A 26110-nucleotide genomic window follows, 5' to 3' on the forward strand; every position below is an offset into this window, starting at 1 on the left:
ACTGTGCGAAATAAATCTGTTACACATATTAACTTAGTTAATCTCTTTTTTTTTTTAAATCTTGGCCATGCTGTGTGGCATGTGGGATCTTAGTTCCCTGACCAGGGATTGAACCCACGCCCCATGCAGTGGAAGTGCAGAGTCTTAACCACTGGACTGCCAGGGAAGTCTCTAACTTAGTTAATTAATCCTTAAAACACCCCCTGGGGGCTTCCCTGGTGGTGCAGTGGTTAAGAATCCGCCTGCCAAAGCAGGGGACACGGGTTCGAGCCCTGGTCCAGGAAGATCCCACATGCCGCGGAGCAACATGCGCGGCATGTTGCAGTCTAAAATTACTTATTTTACTCACACGTGCGCCACAACTACTGAGCCTGCGCTCTAGAGCCCGCGAGCCACAACTCCTGAGCCTGTGCTCTAGAGCCTGCGAGCCACAACTACTGAAGCCCGCGTGCCTTCTGAGCCGGTGCTCCGCAACAAGAGACGCCACCGCAATGAGAAGCCCGCGCACCACAGCGAAGAGTAGCCCCCGCTCGCCGCAACCAAAAAAAACCCCGGGCGCAGCAACAGAGACCCAACTCAGCCATAAATTAATTAATTAATTTTAAAAAGAACACCCTCTGATGTGGGGACTATTATCCACACTTTACAGATGAAGAAACTAAGGCACAGGGAAGTTAAGTAACTTGCCCAAGATCAGACGCCCGATATGTTACATACCTGGGATTTGAACTCCAGCCACTGAGCTCCACAGAGTGTGGCTGCTGACCACTCCCCTTTGCTGCCCAGCTCCAGAGCCTGACTCTTTCCATCTACCTCCCTAAGCTGCCCCTGCTAGTACCTGTTGGTGCCTGGAGAGCTCAGAGTTTTGAGGAAAGTTGGAGGGGATAAACTACAAAGTAAAAATTCAATCTGTTCAACTCCTTTTGTCTCATTCCACCATACTGCCGTGTACTCTGGGCTCAGTGCTCACCTGATGGTCACACTATGGAGGATGGTGTCAACCTGAGCATTTCCCCTCTCCCTGTGTGACTCTGCTATACGATGAGCCAGTGTCCCACTGCAGGGTGTCCCGCGGCCCTCACACGCTGCTGGAGCCCATTCGGCTCTGTTGGATGCATCCTGAGCGTGACGGTCCACACGTCCACTCTGGGGCTGTAGAGCTCTCTGCTTTGCAGATAGAGTCCAGTGCAACTGAGGTGTACAACAGGCTTTCTTTATATCATGAGAGTTTGCTCCTTTTGTTTTATGGCTTTATGCATTACTCTTTTGTATTTGTGCTCAGGGAATTTTATCATGAGAGGTATAATTTTATAAGTCAAAGAAGTGGAATAATCATTAGATAGGCAGGGGCTCTTTACAACTGGCCCTTACAGTTGATGGTTTTCCTTTGTCGCCTGTGGCATGATAGGCCTGGGGAGCTGCCAGAAGGGTCTCCAAAGACGACTGGTTGGAATGGCTGAGGCGGCTGAGCCTGGAGCTGCTGAAGGACTCCTCCTCGCCCTCCCTGCGCTCCTGCTGGGCCCTGGCACAGGCCTACAACCCGATGGCCAGGTATGGTGTGTCAGGGCTCCCTTCCTCCCAGCTTCAGATTGGGATCAAGAGGATGAGCACGTAGAAAATGTTGTATAAGAATTCGTTTTTATTAGCAGTAATAGTAAAAGGGTTTTTTAATTTTGTTAACCTCTAGGGGAAAAGATAAAAATGCAAATTGAAGAAGCTCTTATTATAGGAAAAACAGCCATCTTAACCTTGCTAGTATACCTTTCCTTAGTAGATCTAGGTCCAAAACTCTAATTACAAAGTCATTTATAACTCTGAAAATAACTATGTAATAGCTTAATATAACCTGTTTTCCAATAATAGTGATACTCCAGTTATTTACTGCTGCATTACAAATACCCCAGGACTTAGTGGTCTAAAACGACAGCAGTCTAAAATTACTCATTTTACTCACAAATCTGCAGTTTGGGCAGGACTTGTGGGAACAGCTTGTCTCTGCCCCGCACAGTGTCAGGGGTATTGGTCCAGGGGCTAGAAGACCCACTTCCAAGATGGCTCATGCATATGTCTGCTAAGTTGGGGCCGACTGTTGGCTGGAAGTTCAGCCCTGGCCAGGGGCCTTGGTTCCTCTCCACGTGGGTTGCCCTATGGATTGCTCAGGCTTCCTCACGGGACACTGGCTGGGTTCAAGAGGGAGTGTCCCCACGGGAACGAGGCAGAAGTGCATGGTGCTTGCATGACCTAGTCTTGGAGGTCACATAGTGTTACTTCTGTCCCACTGCGTTGTTGAAGGCGGTCACAAAGGCCTACCTGGGCTCAAGAGGAGGAGACGTGGATGCTACCTTTTCATAGGGGAGGGAAAAGATCCTAGAAGAGCAAATGGAACAGGAGCTAGTGCTGCAGCCATCTTCGGAAAATAGAATTTGCCATCAAAAATACTATAAACCTTTAACAGTGAATCTTAAATAGTCACTGAAAATTTGGTTTATAAAAAGTTTTAATGCATGTAAAAGATTCATAATATGATATAAGTGAATAAAATGGAATACAAAAGGGTATAAATGTGTGATTTCACCTATTAAAAATATATGTACATAGGGAAAAGATTAGAAAGTAATACAATGATTATCTCTAAGTAGGAGGATTTAAGGAACAATTCTTTTTTCTAAATTTTTCTACAATGGACAGTTCTTATTTATAATGAGGCGTTAAATGGTGATTTAATTACCAGTCCTTTTCATTAGCAAGAAGCAAAAACTGAGGTATTCCATTTCACTTTCATCAGCACAGCTGGTTTGCTATTTGGAGTGTATTCAGCAAGAATAGCGATGGTCCCTGAGGCTGTTGCCTGGATGCCATGATTTAGTTCATCTGATTTCTTTCAAATATTTTATAATGCTTAAAAGTCGTTCCTAGGACTTCCCTGTTTCCATAGTGTGCAGATTTCACACGCTCGGCTACTGTAGCGTACCTCTCATCTGCTCCAAGTCCCGTTGGGCGCACTGTCATCCAAAAGAGGCTGGGGATCAACACAACACATATGTGTCTATCCCCTTAGTGCCAAGTAATGTTCATTTGGGAGCCAGCGTGGCCTCGGACCTAGATCAGAAAGCTTACTGCTTAATTGACACAGGGTTTCTTTTGGTCTTCTTGTTATCCTTTGAATTTCAAATTTTGTTTTCTTCCATCCGATTCCAAAATTATGTATACATCGATCTGACTTACCCTTTTAAAATATGTAATGAAAAGTAGATGTGTAAGTATCAGATGCTTTATCCCATACATTATCCAGGCATATCCTGTAGTTTCCAACTCCCCTCTCCACACATTCACCAAAAAAAGAGAGGGTAGGATTAAAATTCAGATGTCAGGGGTAGCAAATATATTCACCCAAGTGGTGCTGTAGTGATTTTAAATAGTTGTGGTGATCCTGGAAATGATACCTCTGCTTCCAGGTCTTCCCAAGGCCCCAGCTGTTAGAGGTTTGGCTAAGAGAATCTTCTAAGACTTATGGATTTGGATTCTGTTTTCTAATGCTGCTAGTTTCTTAAGTTCTGTTGTCTTTTGTTTCTGACCATTCTACTAAAGGCTCTGCTTATAGTTTGAAAAGCAATAGCAGATGCTGCCTTTGCCACTTCTGATCTTAGGACTTTGAACATTGCCTGAGAAGAAACATCCCAAGAATCATTTGAACATTATTGTTTTCTGAATCTGTTATGTCAACTGCTGTGTTAGGAGTCCCTTTCTGTTCGTCCCCTCCAGTGAAGAGAAGTGATACAACCACGGTGGAGACAAGTTACTTTTCTCTGCTCTTCTTTCTCCCCACACACCCCGCCCGACCCCACCCCACCCCACCCCGCCCCAGTTCCCTGTGCCCCCACTGTAAAGTCCAACAGTCCCTGGCCACGTGTGCTTATTTTAACTTAATTAAAATGAACTAAAACTTAAAATTCAGTTCCTTAGTCACGCTTATCAAAGTTCAAGTGTTCATTGACCAATGGCTACCATATTGGACAGGGAAGATATAGACCATTTCCAGCAAGTTCTCTTGGACAGCCCTGGCCTGTGTAACCATAATCAGTGGTGCCGGGAGTAGGTTGGTAGGTGGGACTTTGTGGCAGCAGGCAGAGGCGGGAGAGGCATGTCCAACATTTGTCTGCACTCCCGTCTGCCTTCAGGGATCTCTTTAACGCTGCGTTTGTGTCCTGCTGGTCTGAGCTGAATGAGGACCAGCAGGATGAGCTCATCAGAAGCATCGAGTTGGCCCTCACCTCGCAGGACATCGCCGAAGTCACACAAACCCTCTTAAACTTGGCCGAGTTCATGGAACACAGCGACAAGGTGAGACTTTGCCCAACTGCCCAGACGGAGCCTGACGGGGAACCAGCTGGTGAGAGGGGAGAAGCCCACTCTTTCTTATGCCCCGTCTGCCATTTTCCTATGCCGTGGGGTTCTGCTCTTCTCCAGGGCCCCCTGCCATTGAGAGATGACAATGGCATTGTTCTGCTGGGTGAGAGGGCTGCCAAGTGCCGAGCATATGCCAAAGCGCTACACTACAAAGAACTGGAGTTCCAGAAAGGTCCCACCCCTGCCATCCTAGAGTCTCTCATCAGGTGAGTCATGAAACCTTTTTAATTGCTGCCTTCATCGAAAATGACCTCTCTTCTCCCACTGCCTGGTGACAGTGCACTGGAGGCACTTGGAGACCCCTGCTCTGTGAAATCTGCCATCAGGCCTGGCCAACGTGTTTAAATGAGATGTGGTGGCAGGTGGCTCTCCCCAGTATTCTAGCCAGAATTGTCACCTCTGTTGACCCTTAGCACCTGGGCTTCTGTTATTTTCCAACCTGTGCTTACTTGTCCCAATGAAATTCGCCTAGAAGCAGCTCTGTGGACGGAGCAGCCGAGGAGAGACAGATTTTACGTCTGGGTTAGATCGCGCTCTCTGCCTTGGGACTAGGAGCTGGATTCTGTGCCTTAAAGACCACCCCAGGGCAGGGTGCGTTTTTATGGGCTAAATATGTTGGTGCCTGAGTTTTCCTCCTTGGAGTTCTATGAATGTAAAAGACAGAGTCTGAAATCCAGTGGTCTTTTCCCCTCGTTGGCTTATGTTCTCTCATAAGATGGTTTTGAGTCTTCTGGGTATGGAAAAAAATAGGTTGTTTAATAAATTTTTTGCTGTTACGAAATTACAAGCAGCCTTAAATGTTAGCTCCACGGCTCCTAGAGAACTGTTCACTTCCCTTAATGATCATCAGAGAATATTAACTTCAGGATCTAATTATCTTCATGTAAATGCTAGCACGGTTCGTTATCTCCGTACAGATAGTTTGGGGGATCACGGAGCTAAAGCACGTCCACTGGCTGAACAGCCTGCCGCGGGTGGCGCTGCCGTCATGTGAAAGCAAAATCAAACAGCCAAGTGCTCTGCTAGCTCTGCTTTCGAGTAGATGCTAAAAAGTGTTCCTTTAAACACTTTAAAAAGTGACTAGAAAGATAGAAATAGAATCATGTTTTTGCCCAAATAAATTGGACTTTGAGTGTCGATTTCTAAAACACCACATATGGTGACATTTTGTTTGACATTAACCTTGTCACAAAAAGTTTATACTTCAGTTATTCAATTGTGTATCTATAAAAGTGTGAGTAAATTTCAGCAACTGTAGGTTTTGATTAATGTAATACAGATGTTTTGTCCCCCCCAACTTTACTGAGGAGTAATTGACGAATGTAATTGTATATCTTTCAAATGTACAGCGTGGTGATTTGTTGTGCATTGTGGAGTGATCACTGAGATCAAGGTAATTAACACATCCATCACCTCACATGGTTAACTCTTTTGTGTGTGTGTGTGTGGTGAGAATGCTTAAGATCTACTCTCAGCGAATTTCAAATATACAAAACTATATTATTAGCTATAGTTGCTATGCTGTGCATTAGATACTCAGAACTTACTCATCTTACAACTGAAAGCTTGTACCCTTTCACCTACATCTCCCTGCTTCCCCATTCTCCCATCCCCTGACAACCACCGTTCTATTCTGTTTTTATGAAGTCAGCTTTGTAAGAAATGATTCCACATATAAGGGATACTACACAGTATTTGTCTTTCTCCGTCTTACTCAGCAGAATGCCCTCTGGATTCATCCATATTGTCACAAATGGTAGAATTTCCTTCTTTGTGGCTGAATAATACTCCACTGTGTGTATACTGTATGTGTGTGTGTACATATATACACACATAATATGTATATACATCAACTACATTTCACATTTTATCCATTCATCTTTTGAAGGACATTTTAGGTTGTTTCCATATCTTGGCTATTGTGAATAATACTGCAGTGAGCATGGGAGTACAGATATCTCTTTGAGATAGTGATTTTGTTTCCTTTGAATATATATCCAGAAATGGAATTGCTGGCTCACATGGTACTTCTGTTTTCAATGTCCTGACGAACCAGCAGACTGGGAGAGTGGTGTAGTGGCTGCACCACTTTACATTCCCACCTGCAGTGCACAAGGGCTCTTTTCTCCACTTCCTTGCCAACCCTTATTATGTCTTGTCTTTTTAATAATCGTCACCCTACCATGTGTGAAGTGATGTCTCACTGTGGCTGTGCTTTGCATTTATTTCCCTGAGGAGTAGTGGTGTTGGGCACCCGGTCATGTACCCATTGGCCATTTGGATGTCTTCTTCGGAAAAACGGACTCTTTAGGTCCTTGGCCCATTTTTAAATTGGATTATTTGCTTTTCTGCTATTCAGTTGTATAAGTTCTTTATATATTTTAGATATTAACTCTGGGTTATGGTTTAGAGATATTTTTCTCCCATTCTGTAGATTGTCTTTTCAATTTATTGATCGTTTTCCTTTGCTGTGCAGAAGCTTTTTAGTTTGAGGTAGTCCCACTTAATTTATTTTAGCTTATGTTGCCTAGAGCCTCACTTTTCTTTAGTTGTGGGGTATGTAGCTGTTGAGAGAAAATTATTAGCTACTTTCTGCCCTGGGCGTCTCGTGCTCTCTTCCTTCTCTTCATCTCCTAACCCCCAATCTTTCTCTCCTCTCTCCAAGCAGTACTGTGCTGGCCCATGGGCATCTCAGATCCCCTGCCTGCCTTAGGAAGTTTCTGTCTGGCTGCCTGTCCCATGGGAAGTCCTACTCCAGCGTACTTCTTCTCTACTCACTTTACTTCTTTGAAAATCCTGAGGGTCTTGTTTTTAAGGTTAAGTAAGTTCCCAACAATCAAAGGACTATAGGTACAGTAGAAAATAGTGAGTTCGAGGGCTTCCCTGGTGGCGCAGTGGTTGAGAATACGCCTGTGGATGCAGGGGACACGGGTTCGTGCCCCGGTCCGGGAAGATCCCACGTGCTGCGGAGTGGCTGGGCCCGTGAGCCATGGCCGCTGAGCCTGCGCATCCGGAGCCTTTGCTCCGCAAAGGGAGAGGCCACAGCAGTGAGAGGCCCGCGTACCACCAAAAAAAAAATAAATATAAAAAAAAGAAAATAGTGAGTTCGAGAATTATGCTTACCTAACACTGACCAGTTCAAGCGAATGGTTCTTTCCTTTTTTTTTTTTTTTTTTTTTTTTTGCGGTATGTGAGCCTCTCACTGTTGTGGCCTCTCCCGTTGTGGAGCACAGGCTCCAGACGCACAGGCTCATCGGCCATGGCTCACGGGCCCAGCCGCTCCGCGGCACGTGGGATCTTCCCGGACCGGGGCACAAACCCGTGTCTCCTGCATCGGCAGGCGGACTCTCAACCACTGCCCCACCAGGGAAGCCCGAATGGTTCTTTTTGACAAGGAAAAATTGCTTCCTGAAGCTTCAAAATTATTTGACATCTGTTATGACTAAAGATGTTTCTTTTCCCTCTGCGTATATGTAAGTTTGCTCAAGTAGAAAGTAGGAGTGTTGTTTTGCAAAGTGTTTTGAAGCCAGGTGGTGGCACTGGCCTCTGTGGCGGTTGGGTGGAGGTCAGACAGATTCTGACCTCTTCCAGTGGATGCTGCTGCCCTTTTCGTCCCTCGCTTTTTCATCTTTGGCTTCCTGCTCCTCCCTTGGTTTCCCTGAAGACTGCAACACACTCAGAGTCTCTTTCTCACGGCTCACCCTCTGATTTTTCACTTAAAACTTTCCACCATGCTCTCAGTGCTAATAGTAATAATTTTAAAAGGAACGAGGTTTAAAAGAGTTTATTGTAGAAGGAAGAAAAAACTTTGAATGTTTAAAACAAACTATAATATTGTATTTCTACAAAGCAAAATGCTATATACAGCGTGGATTATTTCTTAACCGTAGTGCCATTTACCTTCCTGTTTCAGCCATTTTTTATAGATGAGATAAAAGAGGAAGCTCTTTGAGCCCTTTTCTTACAAAGTAAATAAAAATAGACATATCTGTATTGACTGTGAATATTTTAAGGCAGTTTTTTGCAAGCGTCCACAGGGACTTATCTTCCCCTCCCGCTGGAGCTCCTGCCACCGCTGGACCCACTTCCTGCCTCTCAGTGCTGGGCCCTGATCGAGGCCAAGCAGGGGAGGTGCTCAGAGGCCAATTGCAAGGCCCGGAGCCCTGGAGTTTCCTCCAGTCAATTCCAGCCTGGGTCCATTCACCTCCAGCAGAAAAATATTTGTCTTAAAAAAAAAAATTGTGTAGACTGACGATAATTTCATTGGATTTAAAAGCAGAAACTCCTCTCCTCCACCACCCTCTTCACTCCTTTCTCTAACACTCAAGAGAATCAAAATAATCTGGTCCCTTTCAGCAAAGGGATTTATTTTCTGCCCTCACATAACCTAGGCCTTAAGGAGAATGGTTAAAGTGAACTCACAGTTATTTTTCTTTCTCAGAAAAATCATATGGAAAAGAAGCTGCTGCTATGTCAGGGATCACAGGCAGACAGCCCACTCAGGCCAGCCCCCCAAGAAGTCTGTGTCTGGGACCCATTGTGTTTAAATACTTCCTCCCATTTACTGTAACATCCTCAGAACATAGGTTTTTTTGGTTCTCCTAAGAGACTTACTCTCTCACTGAGGATGATAGGCCATTTTCTGTCCCTGCCCTTTCTGTACTCCCTTCCTCTCCTGCTCTGCCTTTTCCCAGCCTCTGTTGGTCTCCATTTCCCCAGCCCTGCCCCAGAGCAGGCTTCTTCTTACGGCTGGAAGTCTTCTGGGCGGATTTTCATCTCCACTCGTTTGAGGGAGTAGCCAGACCCATGCCAGCCGTACCAGGTGATGCCGTCCAGGTGCCGGTGCTCCCCGAGGCGGTAGTAAACGCCATTGAGGTTGGAGTCTGTGCAGCAGTTGTACCAGTATCCACCTGGGGCAGGAAACAGGTCAGTGCTAGTATGTCCTTGGAAATAGCTGATAGACTAGGCAGCGGGGATTCGTGATGTTTTTGAAACTGTACCTAAGCCATTAGGGTCAGTGTCAAACAGGAGTACCAAAGCCAGCATACCGACTGCAGTTATAAATTCACTCTTTCTCCTCCAGTGGGACTATGGCCTTGTACCTGAACTCCCACCTCCCCGCCCCAGCTCTCACCTTTCCGGAGCTGGGCACACTTGTCTAAGCAGTTGTCGTTGTCCTTGTCCTTGGTGCTGAAGGCCGTGTTGTTGTGGTAGACGAGGGCATCGTTCCCCACGGTGCCGCTGTAGTTCCCCAGGAAGAGGCGGTAGCTGTTCAGTTCATTGCCCAAAACAAAGTGGCTGTACTCGGCGTAGCGCATGTTGCCCTCCCAGTCCTGTCCGGGGGGGGGCAGAGCCTTAGAAAACAGCAGGGCCTCCTTTCATACCATCCCGCACCTCTTCCTGCTCCCAGCTGCAGCCATACACCTTTGTACTACTTTTTACTACTTTATTCCGTGTCTACCTCTGGTTTAACACACTAAGCTGGGAATCAGAAGACAAGGGTCCTAGATCAGACTTCTCTCCTGGGTCACCGTATGGCCCTGGTTAGTCTCTCATTCTCTGCCCCTTTACATCCCTGTCTGTCAGGTGTACACGTGTGTGTGTTTTGCTGTGTCCCACTCGGAGGTGTCATAGGAGCAGAGAACACAGTGGTGCTTCAGGGCCTTTGATGAGGGTCACCAACGATACCAGTAAGGTTTGCCTGTAGAGGACCTCATGCCCCAGGCCAGGGCAGGGCCCACAGTGTTGCAGCCCAGCTGACCGTTGGATTCCTCTGCTCTGGCCTGAGTCTGGCCTCTCCCTTGTAACTGCAGCCTCGTTTTTGTGAAAAATAGGGGAGAAAAGCCCTCTTCTTCCTCAACTGTACTGCAACCTGCAGGAAAACCGTCATACCAAGTACACCAGCCGATGGTGAACAGGCGTAGGAGTGACGCCCCGTAGCACACGGTTGGGCGTGGCGGCCCTGGTCTCGTGCTCACCTCCATCTCCACGCGTAGCCGAGTCGGCCGCCTGGAGAGCCGGTGGATGTGGTCATTCCCCAGCCAGAAGTCCCCACGGATGCTGCCAAAGCCCTGCTTGTACTGCTTCCAGTCCCGGTAGAAGGAGACAAGGCCACTCTTTCTTCTCTGAATGGTGGTCCAGCCACCACCTGAAGTCTCCATGTCACAGAACACCTGGAGCGGAGGGGATGCCCTCCCTGGTCAGGACGTTCCGGGGCAGGCGGCGCGAGCCTGAGCGTGGCTTCCCCCCTTGCTCCCACCCCGCAGAGCCGGGGGGCGTGTACCCTTCCACAGCCATGCTGGCTCACTAGGCAACAATTCTGCCCCAGGGTTGGCAAGCTGGGCAGGCTGGTGGTTTGCTGAGATCAAAACTGAGGATAAGAGCAAGTGCACGGAGAGTCTGAAGGGGAAAAGTCCAGGTCCTTCTGACACGCTCCCTGTATGTTCTCTTTTCTCCTCCCCAAAGAGTCACTGCTGTAGGATGTGGCAAGGGATCCCAGCTAGTTAGGTGGTGGTCATAGCGTTATCTAACTGTGTTAGAAGGTTTAGTGTTTGGTTGCTAATGATTTGAAGGAGCAAAACAGATGCCTGGACTTTTTTCCCCCATAAATTGAGTGTTTAGATAGCTCTCTGGTGTTGATGTGTTTGCTTCTCTGTCTTGAGTTTCCCTCTCTTTAGACTGTGACTAGCCCTGCTGTCCCCAGCCTTTGAGGGGGTGGAGGATATATGGTAGTACATGGGCTGTGATGACCTCACCTCCAGCTCAGGGCTGCCCAGGAAGTCATCGGGAGGAAGCTTATACACTCCAGAGATGCGGTAGTTCTTCTGGTAGAGAGACGAGCAGTCATAGATGGCATCTGCAGGAGGAGAAAACCACGGGGTGAACATCCAAACCCAGGGGCTCTGTGGCCAGCCGGCATCCCTGCTGCATCTAAACGGAAAGTTCAGGAAGGGAGACTTCATTTCGACCACAGAATTCACAGGAGTGTTCATTGCTGGGCAGTGTCTGGACTGGGGAGAGGTGAGCATCAGGAGGCCAGGAACGGGTGTGTTTTGGCCTCACTGGTGGTAGGGCTGAGGGCTAGGGAAACCCTTCACCTGGGTAGCACAATGGTACAAACAGGTGGCTTCAGGTTTGTGCTGAAAGAAATGATCCTCCTGTAGTTCTAGGGCATGAATTCTGGAAACATTACAACGTGTGAGGGCCACTGACAGGTCCTCCTGTTTAAAAGATTCGGCTTCTGGGACAGCCAGCCTCTATTCCTAAATAAGTCATGAAGATCTCATAGGGTCTGGTTTTATTGTTTCTCGGTTTGTTTTTCTTGTTTTTCAGAGGTGATGGCTACTGCCTACTAGGTCCCTTATCAGCAGAGATTTATAATTTTATCTTTCCCTCCTTAATCCAACACTGCTAGACAAATGAAAACGCAAACACCCTAAGGAACCCTTGGAGGCCTTCCCCTGACACCATTATTAAAACAAGGAAATGAGAGCTTTGGGCAGGCAGGCTTTCACTCTGGGGTTGATTTTAATGTTTCCTCAGCTGCCCTGGGGGCTAGTGCTTTATGAAAGATTTTGTCTCCTTGTTGTTCTAAATATCAAAGAGCATTGTTGTGGAAGGGACAGCCTTTCCAAATAGGATTCAGAGAGCAGGAACTCTCGCCTGTCCAGGAGATGCCTCCTGCCCACTGTGTCTTGGGATTCTTTTCTCGGTGATCACTGCACTGGACCCTCAAGAAGAGGACGCGGTTGGCAGTTTCCGCTGTGGGAACGGTTCAGAGCAGAGCGCTTTGGGCGGGGAGATGGGAGACCCTTGTCTTCCCCGTCAGAGGCCATCATCTTCCTCTTCCTGATGAAGACGTCAGCTTACTGCTTCCTCCAGGGGGCTAGCTACTTGCGGAGTATGAAGGTGACCCCACACCTGGTAGCAGAGAAGGAAAGTAAGCAATGATGGCCTGGGCAGGAAGAGTGAGAGGCCCGGCAAGAAAGCTGCATTTAACTCCCAAGAAACTCCTTGCTGGGAGATGAGAAAATCCCGTTTGGAGGAGCAGGACGTGGCCCTGGTCAGATTCCTCTGTCTCGCCTGGTCTCCTGTGTGTCTGCTTTCATCACACAGACCAAATCAGGACTCACTTGTCTGGAAAATGGCCTGAGAAGACCTTTTTAGTCCCAAACTGAGAGTCAGGAAGTACATGCTTAGAAAGTGATTTACACACACACATAAATGTTTTTTATTGGAGTATAATTGCTTTACAATGTTGTGTTAGTTTCTGCTCTACAGTGAAGTGAATCAGCTCTATGTATACATGTATCCCCTCCCTCGTGGACCTCCCTCCCCCCATCCCCTCTCCCCCACCTCTAGGTCATCACAGAGCACCGAGCTGAGCTCCCTGTGCTGTACTACAGGTTCCCACCAGCCATCCATTTTACACGTGGTCGTGTATTTATGTCACACCTAATCTCCCAGTTCATCCCACACAAAATTTTTAAGCTTAATTTCATGTTAAAACTTTTTCTTCATTTGAGTTGACGATAACCAGTAAGACTTGCTCTGCTCTTTATTCTTGGCTTGGTTTATAATATGACCAAAAAGATTTTCTTTTCAGTTTTTATATCAGCAAGAAATGACATATCCGTAGACTCTGCTCCTTGTGACTAATAATTTCCTCACAATTTCAGCAAACCAAATTTCTGTCTGAACGATAAATTCACCTTGGCCTGTCTAAGCCAAGCCAAGTAGAAACTGAAAATTGTTATGGAAAAGAAAACAGTAAACGTATCTATTTTCAGCCTACTAAAAATGTAAATTTCAGCATTGCATTTTCCTGTATAACTGGGGAGAATTTTATTTGCAGTTGTGGGAAAAAATAGAAATACCAGAATTGGGGAACCTCGAGAAGCCAGTCCTTTTTGAACATGAAGGAATCCTTCAGACGGCTCTGGGCAGTGTCTGCGCACTTAACTCTGAGCCAGTGAGAATTAGGTTGGCAGACAGGACACCGAAGTCCATTAATGACCATTCCACTAAATCCCAGGGACCCGAGAGAACTGTTTTCGGCAAAACTTTGCTTCTAGAGATGTTATGATTTTGGCGTTCATTCCTGCTTCCTTGGGGCTGAGGGTACGGCCGGTCAGCTCTGGGTAAGGAAGTGGACTAATCAGGAAGACTTGGACACAGTTTCTAAGACTTGCTTTGTGACTGAGCAAAAACCGCATGATCTCTCTGTGTTCCAAGATGCTATTTCATACCTTCAATATGCCGAAACATTGCCGGGATAAAAAAAAAAAGCTGGGTGAACATACAGAACCTTAGAAATCAAAAGAAATACTTCGTAAGCCTTTGCTAAAGAGAAAATAGAGCGGGTGGCACGTACCCAAGAAAGTAAGTTCCATAAGAACCCCCAGGGATCGTTCTGATGACCATGTCACCTAGAAGCAATGCTGCAGATGGGAGGCGCTCGGCTATGTGAGGGGGGAGGTGGTGAGTCGCGAGCGTGAGGACACGTCCTCCTTACCTGCCAAGGTCTGGGTGACAGTCTGCGCTGCCTGCAGCTGCATGATGCTGATCTGATTGTTCATCTCGGAGTACTTGCTCTCGGCCTCTGTGAGCCGCGACTCCGTGCGCTTGGAATTGCTCTCCAGCTCCATCACCTGCATGACCACGCTGACCCAGTCCCTTTCCTGCTTCCTGCTCAGGTCGCTCAGCAGGCTGCTTAGGTTGGCAATTTGGGCCTTGAGCTCCTTCAGCTCCTCACAGCAGCCGGCCACGGTAAGCTCTGCAGGTGTCTTGCGCTTAGGGGGCTTCTGTGGCCACACTGGGTGGCTGACAAAGGCCACAGTGAAAATGCAGAGCCAGGCCACGGCCGAGAGAGTCTCTTTCAGCATCTTTCGTGGGCCTGGTTGAGGAAGGCTCTTCCTCTGGGGGAATCTGGCTGTGTCCAGCTGAGGTGTGCAGGGCTGTGGCAAATTAGAACCTAGCCCTTTCGCTCTTGGTGGACTTACCACTTTGTTGTTCCTCTCCCCTTGCTCTTTCTTAGCCTTTCTCAAAACTTGAGTTTCTGAAAGCGCAGCTTAATTGGGTGTCCTGTAGCTTTCCTTCCCAAGACTGAATGCTCGACAAGCTCAGCATCTTAAATATTGTTTGCTGCCTGCACCTCCACCCCTACCATGGCCGTGCATAGCGCTTTAGCCCCTCCCAGCTCATCTGGGAGGGTCAGGTGCCTGTTGGGTGAAGTCAGCGTAAACTTAGGCCAGAGGAGGGGAGGAGAGAGACGGGGGCAGTCTTTCTTTCCTTGCCTGCACAGTCTCTGGGCTAAGACAGGAGGACTGAATTCGTGTGTTTCCAGTTTTGCCTATTAGATTGTACCCCTGCCAGCCACTGGCTCTGCTCTATCAGCAAGCAGGGCAGGGTCAGAAGAATTTCCAGATTCCATTCTAGAGGTTATATAACCATGGGGTGAGCATAAGGTAGGCAAAGAGAGCTGGGAATGAGACTCTGCACTCACAGGGAGACCTGTTAATGCAATCCACGCTGTTTATACGAGGCTCCAGTCTGTCTTGGCATCCTTCTGAATGTGCGTTTAGCAAGGCTCGCTATTCCTTTCTCTGATCGCCGTTCAGTGTTTCACAAAACCCTCTTTTGGCCTGGATCTAACGCTGTCTCACATTTGAACATTTCCAACTTAGAAAAAGCTTTAGAAATAGAAGGATAGAAGAAATCTCTTAAGAAGCAGCAAAAAAGGACTTTGTAGCTTCTACCCACAGGCTTTACCCAGTTCTTTCTTTTTACATACTTTCTCCTTCAGTAAAGAATGGGCCAGTGTTCGCCTCTCACGCTGAACATTTGGCATGGAAGAGGCAGCAGGGGTGAAGACGCAGGACTCGGTCCCGGGATGGGCACCTGCGCGCTCGTCGGTGTTGAGGAAGAACAGAGCACAGGCACAGCCACGGCCCATGGTTCTAAAGCTGGAGAGTCTGTTAAAACGTAGAGAAGAGCATCCCCATTGCCTAATAATCCACGTCTAGAGTCTCATTTCCCTTTTCCTATGGAATATGGTTTGCAGATTTATTCTCTGTATATGATATATATATATATCCCTGACAGTAGGGATATTGTAATTTTTCACGTACTGGATTTAAAGGAGATTCCTCCTTTGAAAACCAATGTGGAAAAAATCTGGGTTTTCAGCAAATCTTAGATCCTTAAAATGAGCTTTTCACGAAGAAGGTGTACAAAGTTCCCTCTGTCCATACACGGTAACTGTCTGGAACGTGCTCTTGCTCTTTCCGGGTGCAGTGCTTATGCTGTTGCTGTTCCGTATGGGCCCGAGGCCTGGCAGCCCTCCTTCCCGCCGTGACCCCAAGAGCCTTTTTCCAGTCAGGGCTTCTGCTTCTCAGAAAGTCATTTCTGTTCAGGCAGCTGGAGTTACCAAACGCTTTTCTTTTTCCTGTAAATCAAAAAGCAGGAATGGATCAGGCAGATGAGGGTTTGTTCGCTGACCTCCTCGTCTTCTCTGCCTGCTCGGGAGTGAGGGCGCTGCTGGAGCCCTGCAGCAGCTTTGCCATTCGGCTCCAAAGGGTCTTTTCAGAATGGGCGCTGTCGGCCAGTCCCCGCTCTCCCTTTGCAAACGTCTAGTCCAGCCGGGCACTGCAGCCTTAGCGCGTGGAGCTCACTTCACTGAGGCGAACCTGGCCCCGAGCGCCAGCCTCCGACAGGGTCATCTAGCAGAGGGTCTACTAAACTCCACGAGGATCTTCAAGATGATCTCCTACCCAGCTTAACCGACACCGAGCACTGAGCTTAAACCGTGTGGCACACAGCTGTATGTAGCATCACACATGATGCTGCTGTCTTGGGAGAGAACATCATGGAACAATGGCGCTTTATGGATTCCTGGCCGGCTTTTTGTTTGTTCTTTCCAGTAACCATTTCCTCTGCCCAAACAGAAAAATTTTGTTACAAATAGATTTTCATATCTGGGCAGAAAATGAATCGGTCATTCATATTTGCAACCCATGTAGCAGTCCTTTCCAGGAAAGGTAGGAAGGGGTTCCTAAGTTTGGATCAGAAGCATCTAGCTTTTAACATGAGTGCCTACTCTCTGACATTTGTTTTCTGGAAACTTACTTCTAACGTAAGGCTTAAGTTGGAGACAGAAGCTTTTTTTTTTTTTGGCTGTGTACATAGGGTGCTTTATTCCCCACAGAGTGATACATGCTAACGTGGGTTGGGCTTGGACCATTGTCCCCATATGTACAGAACTGAATAAAGTGGGTCTCTGAGAAGAAGTCTGGTTTGCCTTGATGTGGAAGGGATATGGGGAGGATGGAGATGGACATTACAACCAGGATGTGTTCAGTCCTGTGCTGGTTCTGGCCTGGAATGCAGGGAGATAAGGCACCTCTCAGGGTGATCAGTTCCAGGAAGGGGCAGCCTGCTGGGCTTGGAGGGCCTTCTGTACCACATCTTCCCACTGGGCATCTGATATCTTCCGAACCCAGGCAGGAACCCCTGGCGCAGGCAGGCTTACACCAGCCATCGTCCTTTTCACCAGCTCCACATGTTCTGGGTCCATGGGAATAGAGCTGTGGTTGCTCGATGCTGTAGCTCCCTCCTCATCTTCATCCTCGCTTTCTAATGGTGGGTCTGGTAAATGAAGCCCCAGGGCCTGGATCCGATCCTGGATATCAGCAACTACATCTTCTCCATCCCCCACTGGTGCCAGCTCCACCTCCTCTTGTTCAGGATCTTGGTTCAGGGGCTGGTAGGAGTAGCCAGCTGGTCCTGCCTCCGTTTCCTCTTGCTCTTCCTCTGGTTCCTCACTGCTCCAATCCCCAGTGCCTTCTGTAGGGCCCTGGTGTGGCCCGAGTTCCTCAGTCTGATTGGGGAAGATACGTTCAGGACCCATGGTGTCTCACCCTAGAACTACTGCTGCCATCGGGCAGGGGCCGCTCACAGCCCGCTGCCAAACTCGCACCTTCACTTCCGCCAGAAGCTTTTTTTATTTGAAGATTTTCTTAAATTGTCTAATCTGCTCAAATCTTCAACAACCCCCCCGCATTTTGAGAAAAATAGCTAATTTAGAGTATATCCCATGCCAGAAGATTATCTGTCCTCCAAAACATCTACAACCCTAGGGTGTCCTAGATTCTGAATTTCGGAAAGAAGGACAAATAAGTCCTTGTTTTGAGTACAGCTAAGCCAGTGGAGAAAAGCAGGACAAATGCGGAAGGCTAGAGCAGTTTTCCCTTCTCTGCCCTTCGGTGAACAATGTGACCATAAAAAATGGGAATTAATTGAGAAAATATGGAAAACCTGTGCTGGAAACCTTACAGTTTTTCCTTTTCTCCATTTTGCTGGTGGTGAAAGAGGGTCAGCTTGGAGCTCCTGAGAAAGATGTTTATGAAAATAAAGCTTATGTTCTTTTGAGAAAAGCCGATGAGCTTTTACTTCATAGTCTGGGCTGTGCTGCCTTAGGCTGGCACCAAGGATTGGCTTTGTCCGAGCAGCCTGGCAATTCCAGAGCTGAGAAGGGCCCAGAGCTGGTCTTTCCTTCTCCCCCAGTAGGGGCGTCATGTCTCATTTTCTTGAAAATGTTCCTGTTGGAGAGACTCCTCATTTTCCGGTGTATTCGTGCCCCTGCCTGCTCTTACACCATCCTTCCAAACTGGTGCCCTCAGTGCCAGGCTCTGTTTGTTGAATGAATACGTCTCAGAAGAATCTGCCTTGTTGTTAACTTAGCTGTGCGTTTGTGGTCATATTTTACTTCTGAAGTCTTCTAATGAGCCACAGCTGCCTTACTACATGTGGCCATTTAATCCCTGACCCTTGTACCACTCAGTCCTACTTCCATCTCAGCCCGAAGTCCAGGTCCGTCGCAGAAAGTATTTGCACCTCTTCCCTAGGCCTTCTAGTTTGCCACTTCTCCCGAAGATTGTGTCCTGAGCTTATTAGAAACCGTTTCTTTTCAGGCCTCCTCTTAGCGTCTACTATTTAATTATAGCAGCTAGCAAAAAAGTCTTGTCTCTGAACCCTCTTAGGAGTTTGTAGCCTCAGTTGCCTCGCAGGCTAGGTGGAGAGACAAGACAGCTGAACTCCAGGGCAATGTGACATGCTGGGGTGGGGGACACAGCAGAGGGGGAGTGCCCAACCCAGATGAGGTTCTGCAAGGTCTCCCGAGGGAAGTGATATCCAGGGTTGTTGTTTTTGTGGGGGTTTTTTTGGTTTTTTTTACAGGAAGAAGTAGCCAGAAGTGGGAGAGGGCATTCTGAGCCAAGGTGCAGCTGTATGAAAAGCCTGGGATTATAGAGCCGAAGTAGTCAAGTGTGGCGTTAAGGGGCAAGAAGGAAGAGGAGTGGTGGCAGGAATTAAAGCTGGAGGAGTGGAGGCGCGTCGGGCCTGAGGGCCCTTGTGCATCCCAGCGAGGCTGTAAGTGTTACTTGGGAGACAGGGGACTGTGGAAGGAAGCCAGGAAGCTTTTACTTCTTGCTTTGGTTTTTTTTTTTTTTTTTTTGAGTCTCACCAGGACAGTGGCTCTTTGTAGTTACCAAACAAGAGTTTTAACTGGAAGTGGGTGGCTTAGAACATTAGAATTTCTTAAAATTGTAATGCATTCATATTAAATGCCCTGAAGGGCTCATCTGGCTTGAGGATTAAGGAGGTGATATCTGAAGGACTTAAAGTAATTAGGTCTAGAATCAGACAAATCTGGGTTCTAATCCCTTCCCATCCCTTGATAGTTATATGACCCTGGGCAAATTAATTAACTTCTCGGAGTTGACCAATCTGTGAAATGGGGATAAAAATTTTAACTACTCCTGGACTTCCCTGGCGGTCCAGTGGTTTGGACTCCGTGCTTCCACTGCAGGGGGCACGGGTCTGATCCCTGGTTCGGGAACTAGGATCCCACATGCTGTACAGCACAGCCAAAAAAAAAAAAAGTTAGTTAAAAAAAAAAAATTATAACTACTTCACAGGATTTTTGTGAAGACTAAGTTAAATATAGCAAAAGATTAAAAATAGGCATTTTAAGGCATTTTTGAAGAAGAAAAATAAATTTGGAGGAATTACCTTATTAGAAATCAAGATTAATCTTAAAGCTACAGTAAGTAGGTAAGGCAATGTAGTATTGGCACAAGGATAGACAAATAGATAAATGGAGCAGATTTGAATGTCCAGAAACAGACCCACACATATATGAACCCTTGATTTATGACAAGGTACCACTATAGAACAGTGAGTTCCTCTGGGTACGCTAGATAGCCTTATGGGGGGATAAAGGTTCTTGACCCTTACCCCATACCACACCCAAAACCTCAAGTCCAGGATATTTAAATTCTAAATCGGAAAACAGTAGGGCTTCGAGAAGATAACATAGGGGATTATCTTCAGCATCTCGGGATAAGCAAAGATTTCTTAAACAAGATTTGAAAAACACTAACCATACAGGAAAACATCATTAAATGCAATAAAAGGAGTCATTTCTTTTCACTGGAAAACACCATGAAGAGAGTGAAAAGGCAAGAAGGTATCTCCAGTACATACTTCTGTGTATACTGTATCCAGAGTATATATAGAACTCCTAACAAACAAGCAAAAGGTAGCCAATTAAAAGATTGGCAAGAGATGTGAAAAGGCACTTATTTCACAAAAGATTATGTCCAAAAGGCCAGTCCACACATGAAAAGCTGCTCAGGCTCATTAGTCATTATGGAAACTCAAATTTCAACTATACGGTGCAGGACTTCCCTGGTGGCGCAGTGGTTAAGAATCCGCCTGCCAGTGCAAGGGACGCGGGTTCGAGCCCTGGTCTGGGAAGATCCCACATGCCGCGGAGCAACTGAGCCCGTGCGCCACAACCACTGAGCCCGCGAGCCACAACTACTGAAGCCCGCGTGCCTAGAGCCCATGCTCTGCAACAAGAGAAGCCACTGCAATGAGAAACCTGCCACACCACAACAAAGAGTAGCCCCTGCTCACCGCAATTAGAGGAAGCCCATGCATAGCAATGAAGATCCAACGCAACCAAAAATAAATAAATAAAAATAAAAATTGTTCTTTAAAAATAAAAAATAAACCAGAAGGTGCAACTTAAACACCAATCAAAATGGCTGAAATGGAAAACACTAAATTCCAAGTGTTGACAAAGATGTGACGAACATGCCCCTGTAAGTGAGCAATTCTGCTGCGAGATTTGTTCCCACCAGAAATGCGAGCACACACGTGCCGAAGATGCGTACAGGAATGTTTGTCCGGACTTCCCTGGTGGTCCAGTGGTTAAGACTCTGCCCTTCCAATGCAGGGGGCGTGGGTTCGATCCCTGGTTAGGGAACTAAGATCCCACATGCCACACGGTGTGGCCAAAAAAAAAAGGAATGTAATAACGTGACTTATAGCCCCAAACTGAAAACAGCGTAAACCCCCATCCACAGTAAGACAGATAAATTGTGGTATGTTCGTACAGTGACATACGAGTCAGCAGTAAGAAGACAAAACTACTGTGGCATGCAGCGACATGTACGTATCTCGTAAACATGACGTTGAGTATTTATAGAGAGTTCAAAACCTGGTGAAACTAACCAATTGTATCAGAAGTAAGATAGTTGTTACCTCTTGCGAGTTGTTACCTCTGGGCATGAGAAGGGAAGCCGTGATTGGGAGAAGGCTTGGGTGCTTCTGGGATGCTGGCAGTGTGTTGTGTCTGTTTTTTGCTCTGGGTGGTAGTTTTGAGGGTATCTTCACTTTGTGATAATTTATCAAGCTGTACAATTAGGTGTATACTTTCCTGTGTATATATGTTGTACTTCAGCCAGGAAGCTTATTTTAAAAATAGATAATGCACATAAAACACTTCGTTATTAAAAAAATTTTATTGAAGTATAGTTGATTTACAACATTGTGTTAATTTCTGCTGCACAGCAAAGTGACTCAGTTATATACATATGTATATTCTTTTTCACATTCTTTTCCATTACAGTTTATCACAGGATATTGAATATAGTTCCCTGTGCTATACAGTAGGACGTTGTTGTTTATCCATCCTGTAAATAATAATTTGCATCTGCTAATCCCAATCTCCCAGTCTTTCCCTTCCCCCACCGCACCCCCCTTAGCAACCACAGATCTATTCTCTATGTCTGTGAGTCTGTTTCTGTTTGGTAGATTTGTTCATTTGTGTCGTATTTTAGATTCCACACATGAGCAATATCGTATGGTATTTGTAGTTCTCTTTCTTACTTCCGTTAGTGTGGTAGTCTCTAGGTCCATCCATGTTTCTGCAAATGGCATTATTTCATTCCTTTTTATGGTTGAGTAATATTCCATTGTGGATATACCACATCTTCTTTATCCATTCATCTCTCAGTGGACATTTAGGTTGTTTCCATGTCTTGGCTATGGTAAATAGTGCTGCTGTGAACATAGGGGTGCGTGTATCTTTTCAAATTATAGTTTCGTCTGGATATATGCCCAGGAGTGGGATTCCTGGATCAAATGGCAACTCTATTTTTAGTCTTTTGAGGAACCTCCACACTGTTCTCCATAGTGGCTGCATCAGTTTACATTCCCATCAACAGTGTAGGAGGGTTCCCTTTGCTCCACACCCTCTCCACTATTTATTATTTGTAGACTTTTTTTTTGAACACTAGTCCTTTGTTTGTTTGTTTGGTTTTTAGTATTTTTTTTAAATTAATTAAGTTATTCTTGGTTGTGTTGGGTCTTCGTTGCTGTGCACGGGCTTTCCCTAGTTGCGGCGAGCGGGAGCTACTCTTCGTTGCGGTGCACGGGCTTCTCATTGCAGTGGCTTCTCGTTGCGGAGCATGGGCTCTAGGCGCACGGGCTCAGTAGTTGTGGCACGCAGTCTCAGTAGTTGTGGCTCGTGGACTCTAGAGCACAGGCTCAGTAGTTGTGGCGCATGGGCTTAGTTGCTCCGTGGCATGTGGGATCTTCGCAGACCAGGGCTCGAACCCATGTCCCCTGCGTTGGCAGACAGATTCTTAACCACTGTGCCACCGGGGAAGTCCCTTACTTACAGACTTTTTAATGATGGTCATTCTGACCAGTGTGAGGTGGTACCTCATTGTAGTTTTGATTTGCATTTCTCTAATAATTAGCAATGATGAGCATCTTTTCATGTGCTTCTTGGCCATCTGTATGTCTTCTTTGGGGAAATGTCTCTTTAGGTCTTCTGCCTATTTTTCTATTGGGTTGGGTTTTTTTTGTTATTGAGTTGTAGGAGCTGTAAGACACTTTGAATTGTGTCTGACACATAGTCCATATCTAGCAAATATTAGGTAGTATTGATATTTAGGTAATCGATTATCGTTTCATCAGAAAAACCTCCCTGCCCACCTGAATCTAAAATAGGTCCGCTGTGCCATTCTCCACCTCTGTGCTCTGTTTTCTTCATGGTGTTTACCTCCACAGCACTTATTTCCATTTGTGTTTTGTATATCTACTTCACTGACCTATAAGCTCTGTGAAAGCAAAGACCGTACCTGTCTTATCTACCATAGTAGCTCTAGCAACCAGCATTTAGCACAAAGCCTGAGACAAAAGAGATACTGCATTGGAACTTGTCAAATGAAAGAAGGAACTCCCAGCAGAAGGTTCTTTTCTCCTAAATAAACATCTGACATGGAGACTTAGAGTCTCTCTCCATGGTCATTGCCAGTATTTTATCACGGTGGGTTCTTCGTTGCAGGGGATTGCCTTCGCTCCTGCTTTAACATTTTCTTCCATAGGTTTTAGTTATAGAATCAAAGAAAGTGAGAACTGGAAGAGTTGAGATCATTTGGTTCAGCCTTCTTTTTTTTAACCAGTAACTTGAGGTAGCATCCTGACTGTAGGATCACTTTGTATCCCTGGAAACCATCGATTTGCATCTCACCCCTGTTTCTTTACATATGAAGACGAGTGAGAGGGCCACAGAGCATTGTGGTAGGGCTTTGTACCCCCCAGCCCCCCAGCCCCGCCATTGATTCTGGAGGCCTGTATGAATGGCATATCCGGTAACCGGACCCTGCATCGACCTGTTGGTGAACCCCCATCACGGCCTGAGGGGCCACATGCAGCAGCTCCTGGTGAAGACAGCGCACAGGAAGTGACCTGTCATGTCTCTGGGCGGCTGTACTCCCCGTGATTACTCCAGGAGCCCAGCAAGTCTCGTCTGTCTCCAAAGGGAAGTCAAACACCCATTACATCGCAATTGCAAAAAAACCACTCTTAGCCAAAGACGGATTCCTGCTAGGGTGCAGGACAAGATTTCAAGTCCGTGTGCAGTTGCCCTGGGACTGAGGAGCTTCCCTTCAGCCTGGGTCTTAGCCTCCCTGACTTAGGCAGCACTAATGGGAAATGGCCTGTAACTCTTTGAGAATGTTAAAGAAATTGAACCAGTTTGTGCCTGAGCAACCAGTTAACAGTGAGGGTGACTGGGCTTTACAGCCTACAGGCAAGGGGCTAGATGGACAAACAAACCCACTCTGTGTCTTAATGCTAAATACATGTTCCCAAGGTGTCTCTGTTGTGTTGCTTGGAAGTATGAGCCCAGCTTTCACAGTTGTTCCCAGGCTTCCAGAAAAGGTACACAGTCTTGTTCTTTTCCCGCACCTCTGCTGGAAGAGAAAACGCTCTGTCCAGAGGGGAAGGATTTGCTCAAAGCTTCGCACTTCTCAGTAAAAACACATTCCAAACGTGTGGACTCACGCTGCCTTCAAAAGTGCCAGTGTGCCTCGAGGAATCCGTAGCCCTGTAGAAAAGCTCCAGGCAGCAAAGAGCGGGCAGATGGAGGAAACCCCTGTGGAGCCCGAGCACAAGCACAGATTCTATCTTTCTTTTTAGCCCCACCTTTTTCTTTAACGCCCTGTTAACCCAGCCACTGCTCAGGAGGCCAGGTCCCTCACCAGTCAACAGCAGAGCTTAAATTTATTTCTGGCTGCTCTGAAGACTCCTTACAGGTTCACTTTACAACGGCTTGCCTCTATAGAGCATCTTACAGACTCCAAGGAAACCTGCTTTTCAGTGCAGAAAGCTGACCATGAGTGAGGAAGAGTCCTGGGGTTTCTCCTAAAGCTGACCGAAAGGACAGAGGATCTTTCCTTGTAACCCAAGACCATTCTAAAGGGTGCCGCTTGCTGTCAGTCAGTAGCTAACCTCTGCTCCTCCACTGCGTCTAGCTCATCCTCAGGAACGGTTGGAGATTTAGTGGGACCACTCTTACGGTGAGTTAGCAAAGCCCCTTCTGCTTTTCATGGACCACTGCAAGGGGGAGCAAACTGCTGGCAAGTAGCCTGGGTCACAGCGCTCTGGAACCTTGAATTAGAAGCTGTATCACGGTTTCAGAGCTGTTAAAGTGTTCCTCTTGGAATTGATGAAATGCGGTAGGTGCCCCATGGCCACCTCTGACACAGTCTGTCCCAGTGACGATGAAAATGTATCAGTGGTGACACCATTGATCTCTCCAGACTCTTTTGGACGGCTCATTGGCTACGAATCTTGGTGATTCAATTAACAGTATGTTATGGTCCTCGTCTGTCAGCTTTTCCTTACTAAAAAGGTAGGCATATTTTTTCCTTTTCCTGATCCCAGAATGGGCATCAGTATTTCTACAATGTGGCCTAACTCCGTACTGGAGTACAAGGCCAGCGCACATCTGCTCGCACAATTATAAGTGTGGAGAGTTCAAAGCTGCCGAGTCACTGGACGCCAGGTCCTTTAATTTTGGTTTCCCAACTTCATCCACATAATAGACTGAGTCAGAGCTCTTGGACACGCAGAAGCCAAGAAATCAGGATTTTACCCAAAATATCAACTCTATTTTGAGTCCAGGTAGTTGAAAATAAGCTTTGGACTTCAGTCTGTCAGCCCTCCCCGCTTGTTGTTTCCTGACAGCTTCTTCTTCCTAAGCATCCCTGTCAGAGCTCTTCATTTCACTCTGGATATGAAGAAGCAGAAAGGAGGAGGAAAAGCTTCCAGGCATCACCAGAAAAGGAGCAGTGCTCATTGTTGTAGAATAAAAAGATAATGGCCAATTTGTCAAGAAGTGTTGACAAGAAAGATAAAGTTGGCAGTAATTAACTGGCTGACATGCTGGGAGTGATGCGCCTGCCAGTGGCTCCCTAAATCAGCCAGAGCCTTGGAAATGTGACAGCCATTCATCATTTTTACAGCACGCCTCTGACAGGCCCCTGGCTTGGAAACCCGGCCAGCACAAATCGTGTGCTTTGACACTCCGGGTCTCTGCGACCTCTCGGTGCCTTACTCTGGTTGTGCTGGGGAGCCCGGGCCCCGCACCCAGCCAGGAGGGGCCCGGAGGTGACGGGTGCGATGCGACCGCTTACCCTGCTTGTTGCTGAGCGCTGTGCTCTTCCTCAGGGGGGCCGCTCTGATTCCCAGGGCTGACCCTGCAGACGTCTGCAGGACAGATCACCTGTGAGCGGAGAGTGTGAGCTCCTGCCGCGCTCCTGGCGCCCTGGTGGCTTAACTAGTGCTGCTTCACCCAGCCACCAGGGTGCGCGCACGAGACGGGTTCGTATGTGCGATCCAGCAGCAGGGTGACATTCTTATGCAGCTGTTAAAAATAATTATGAAGACTGGAGAAAGTAGGAAATGCCTGTGGTATGTGAAAGAGCAGAATCCAGAACTGTTTGATGCCTCTAGCTAGCACTTGTGTGTACAATAGGTAATTACACAGAATATGCATGGGCAA

The 26110-nt window shown here is 46.9% G+C and overlaps 2 protein-coding genes and 1 pseudogene across 4 annotated transcripts in view; 1 reads left to right on the top strand and 2 right to left on the bottom strand.

Moving 5' to 3' along the window:
* MTOR (mechanistic target of rapamycin kinase) overlaps positions 1 to 26110 on the top strand; it is a 121551-nt gene that overhangs the window by 46765 nt on the left and 48676 nt on the right. For all 3 annotated transcript variants that reach the window (XM_067017523.1, XM_067017516.1, XM_059057697.2), the window contains exons 26-28: positions 1409 to 1551; positions 4179 to 4341; positions 4468 to 4613. In XM_067017523.1, the coding sequence (XP_066873624.1) occupies positions 1409 to 1551; positions 4179 to 4341; positions 4468 to 4613 (452 nt within the window). The remainder of the gene's footprint in view (positions 1 to 1408; positions 1552 to 4178; positions 4342 to 4467; positions 4614 to 26110) is intronic.
* On the bottom strand, positions 8175 to 16232 carry ANGPTL7 (angiopoietin like 7). The gene is made up of 5 exons (XM_059058000.2): positions 13922 to 16232; positions 11163 to 11263; positions 10386 to 10580; positions 9542 to 9740; positions 8175 to 9317 (listed from the first exon to the last, which is right to left on the bottom strand). The coding sequence occupies exons 1-5, from the start codon at positions 14289 to 14291 to the stop codon at positions 9151 to 9153; spliced, it is 1032 nt and encodes a 343-aa protein (XP_058913983.1). The 5' UTR covers positions 14292 to 16232; the 3' UTR covers positions 8175 to 9150.
* Positions 16737 to 17356, bottom strand: LOC131753168 (male-enhanced antigen 1 pseudogene; annotated as a pseudogene).

The sequence above is a fragment of the Kogia breviceps genome, chromosome 1 (assembly GCF_026419965.1).
Source record: "Kogia breviceps isolate mKogBre1 chromosome 1, mKogBre1 haplotype 1, whole genome shotgun sequence".
NCBI lineage: Eukaryota > Metazoa > Chordata > Mammalia > Artiodactyla > Physeteridae > Kogia > Kogia breviceps.

What these genes read in the sequence shown, in the direction of transcription:
- ANGPTL7 (XM_059058000.2), bottom strand. Translation starts at nt 14,291, where the DNA reads ATGCTGAAAGAGACTCTCTCGGCCGTGGCCTGGCTCTGCATTTTCACT. An exon ending in GGCTACGCGTGGAGATGGAG is followed by an intron (nt 9,741 to 10,385) that starts GTGAGCACGAGA and finishes CCCCCCGGACAG; the next exon opens with GACTGGGAGGGCAACATGCG. An exon ending in GTGTGCCCAGCTCCGGAAAG is followed by an intron (nt 9,318 to 9,541) that starts GTGAGAGCTGGG and finishes TTCCTGCCCCAG; the next exon opens with GTGGATACTGGTACAACTGC.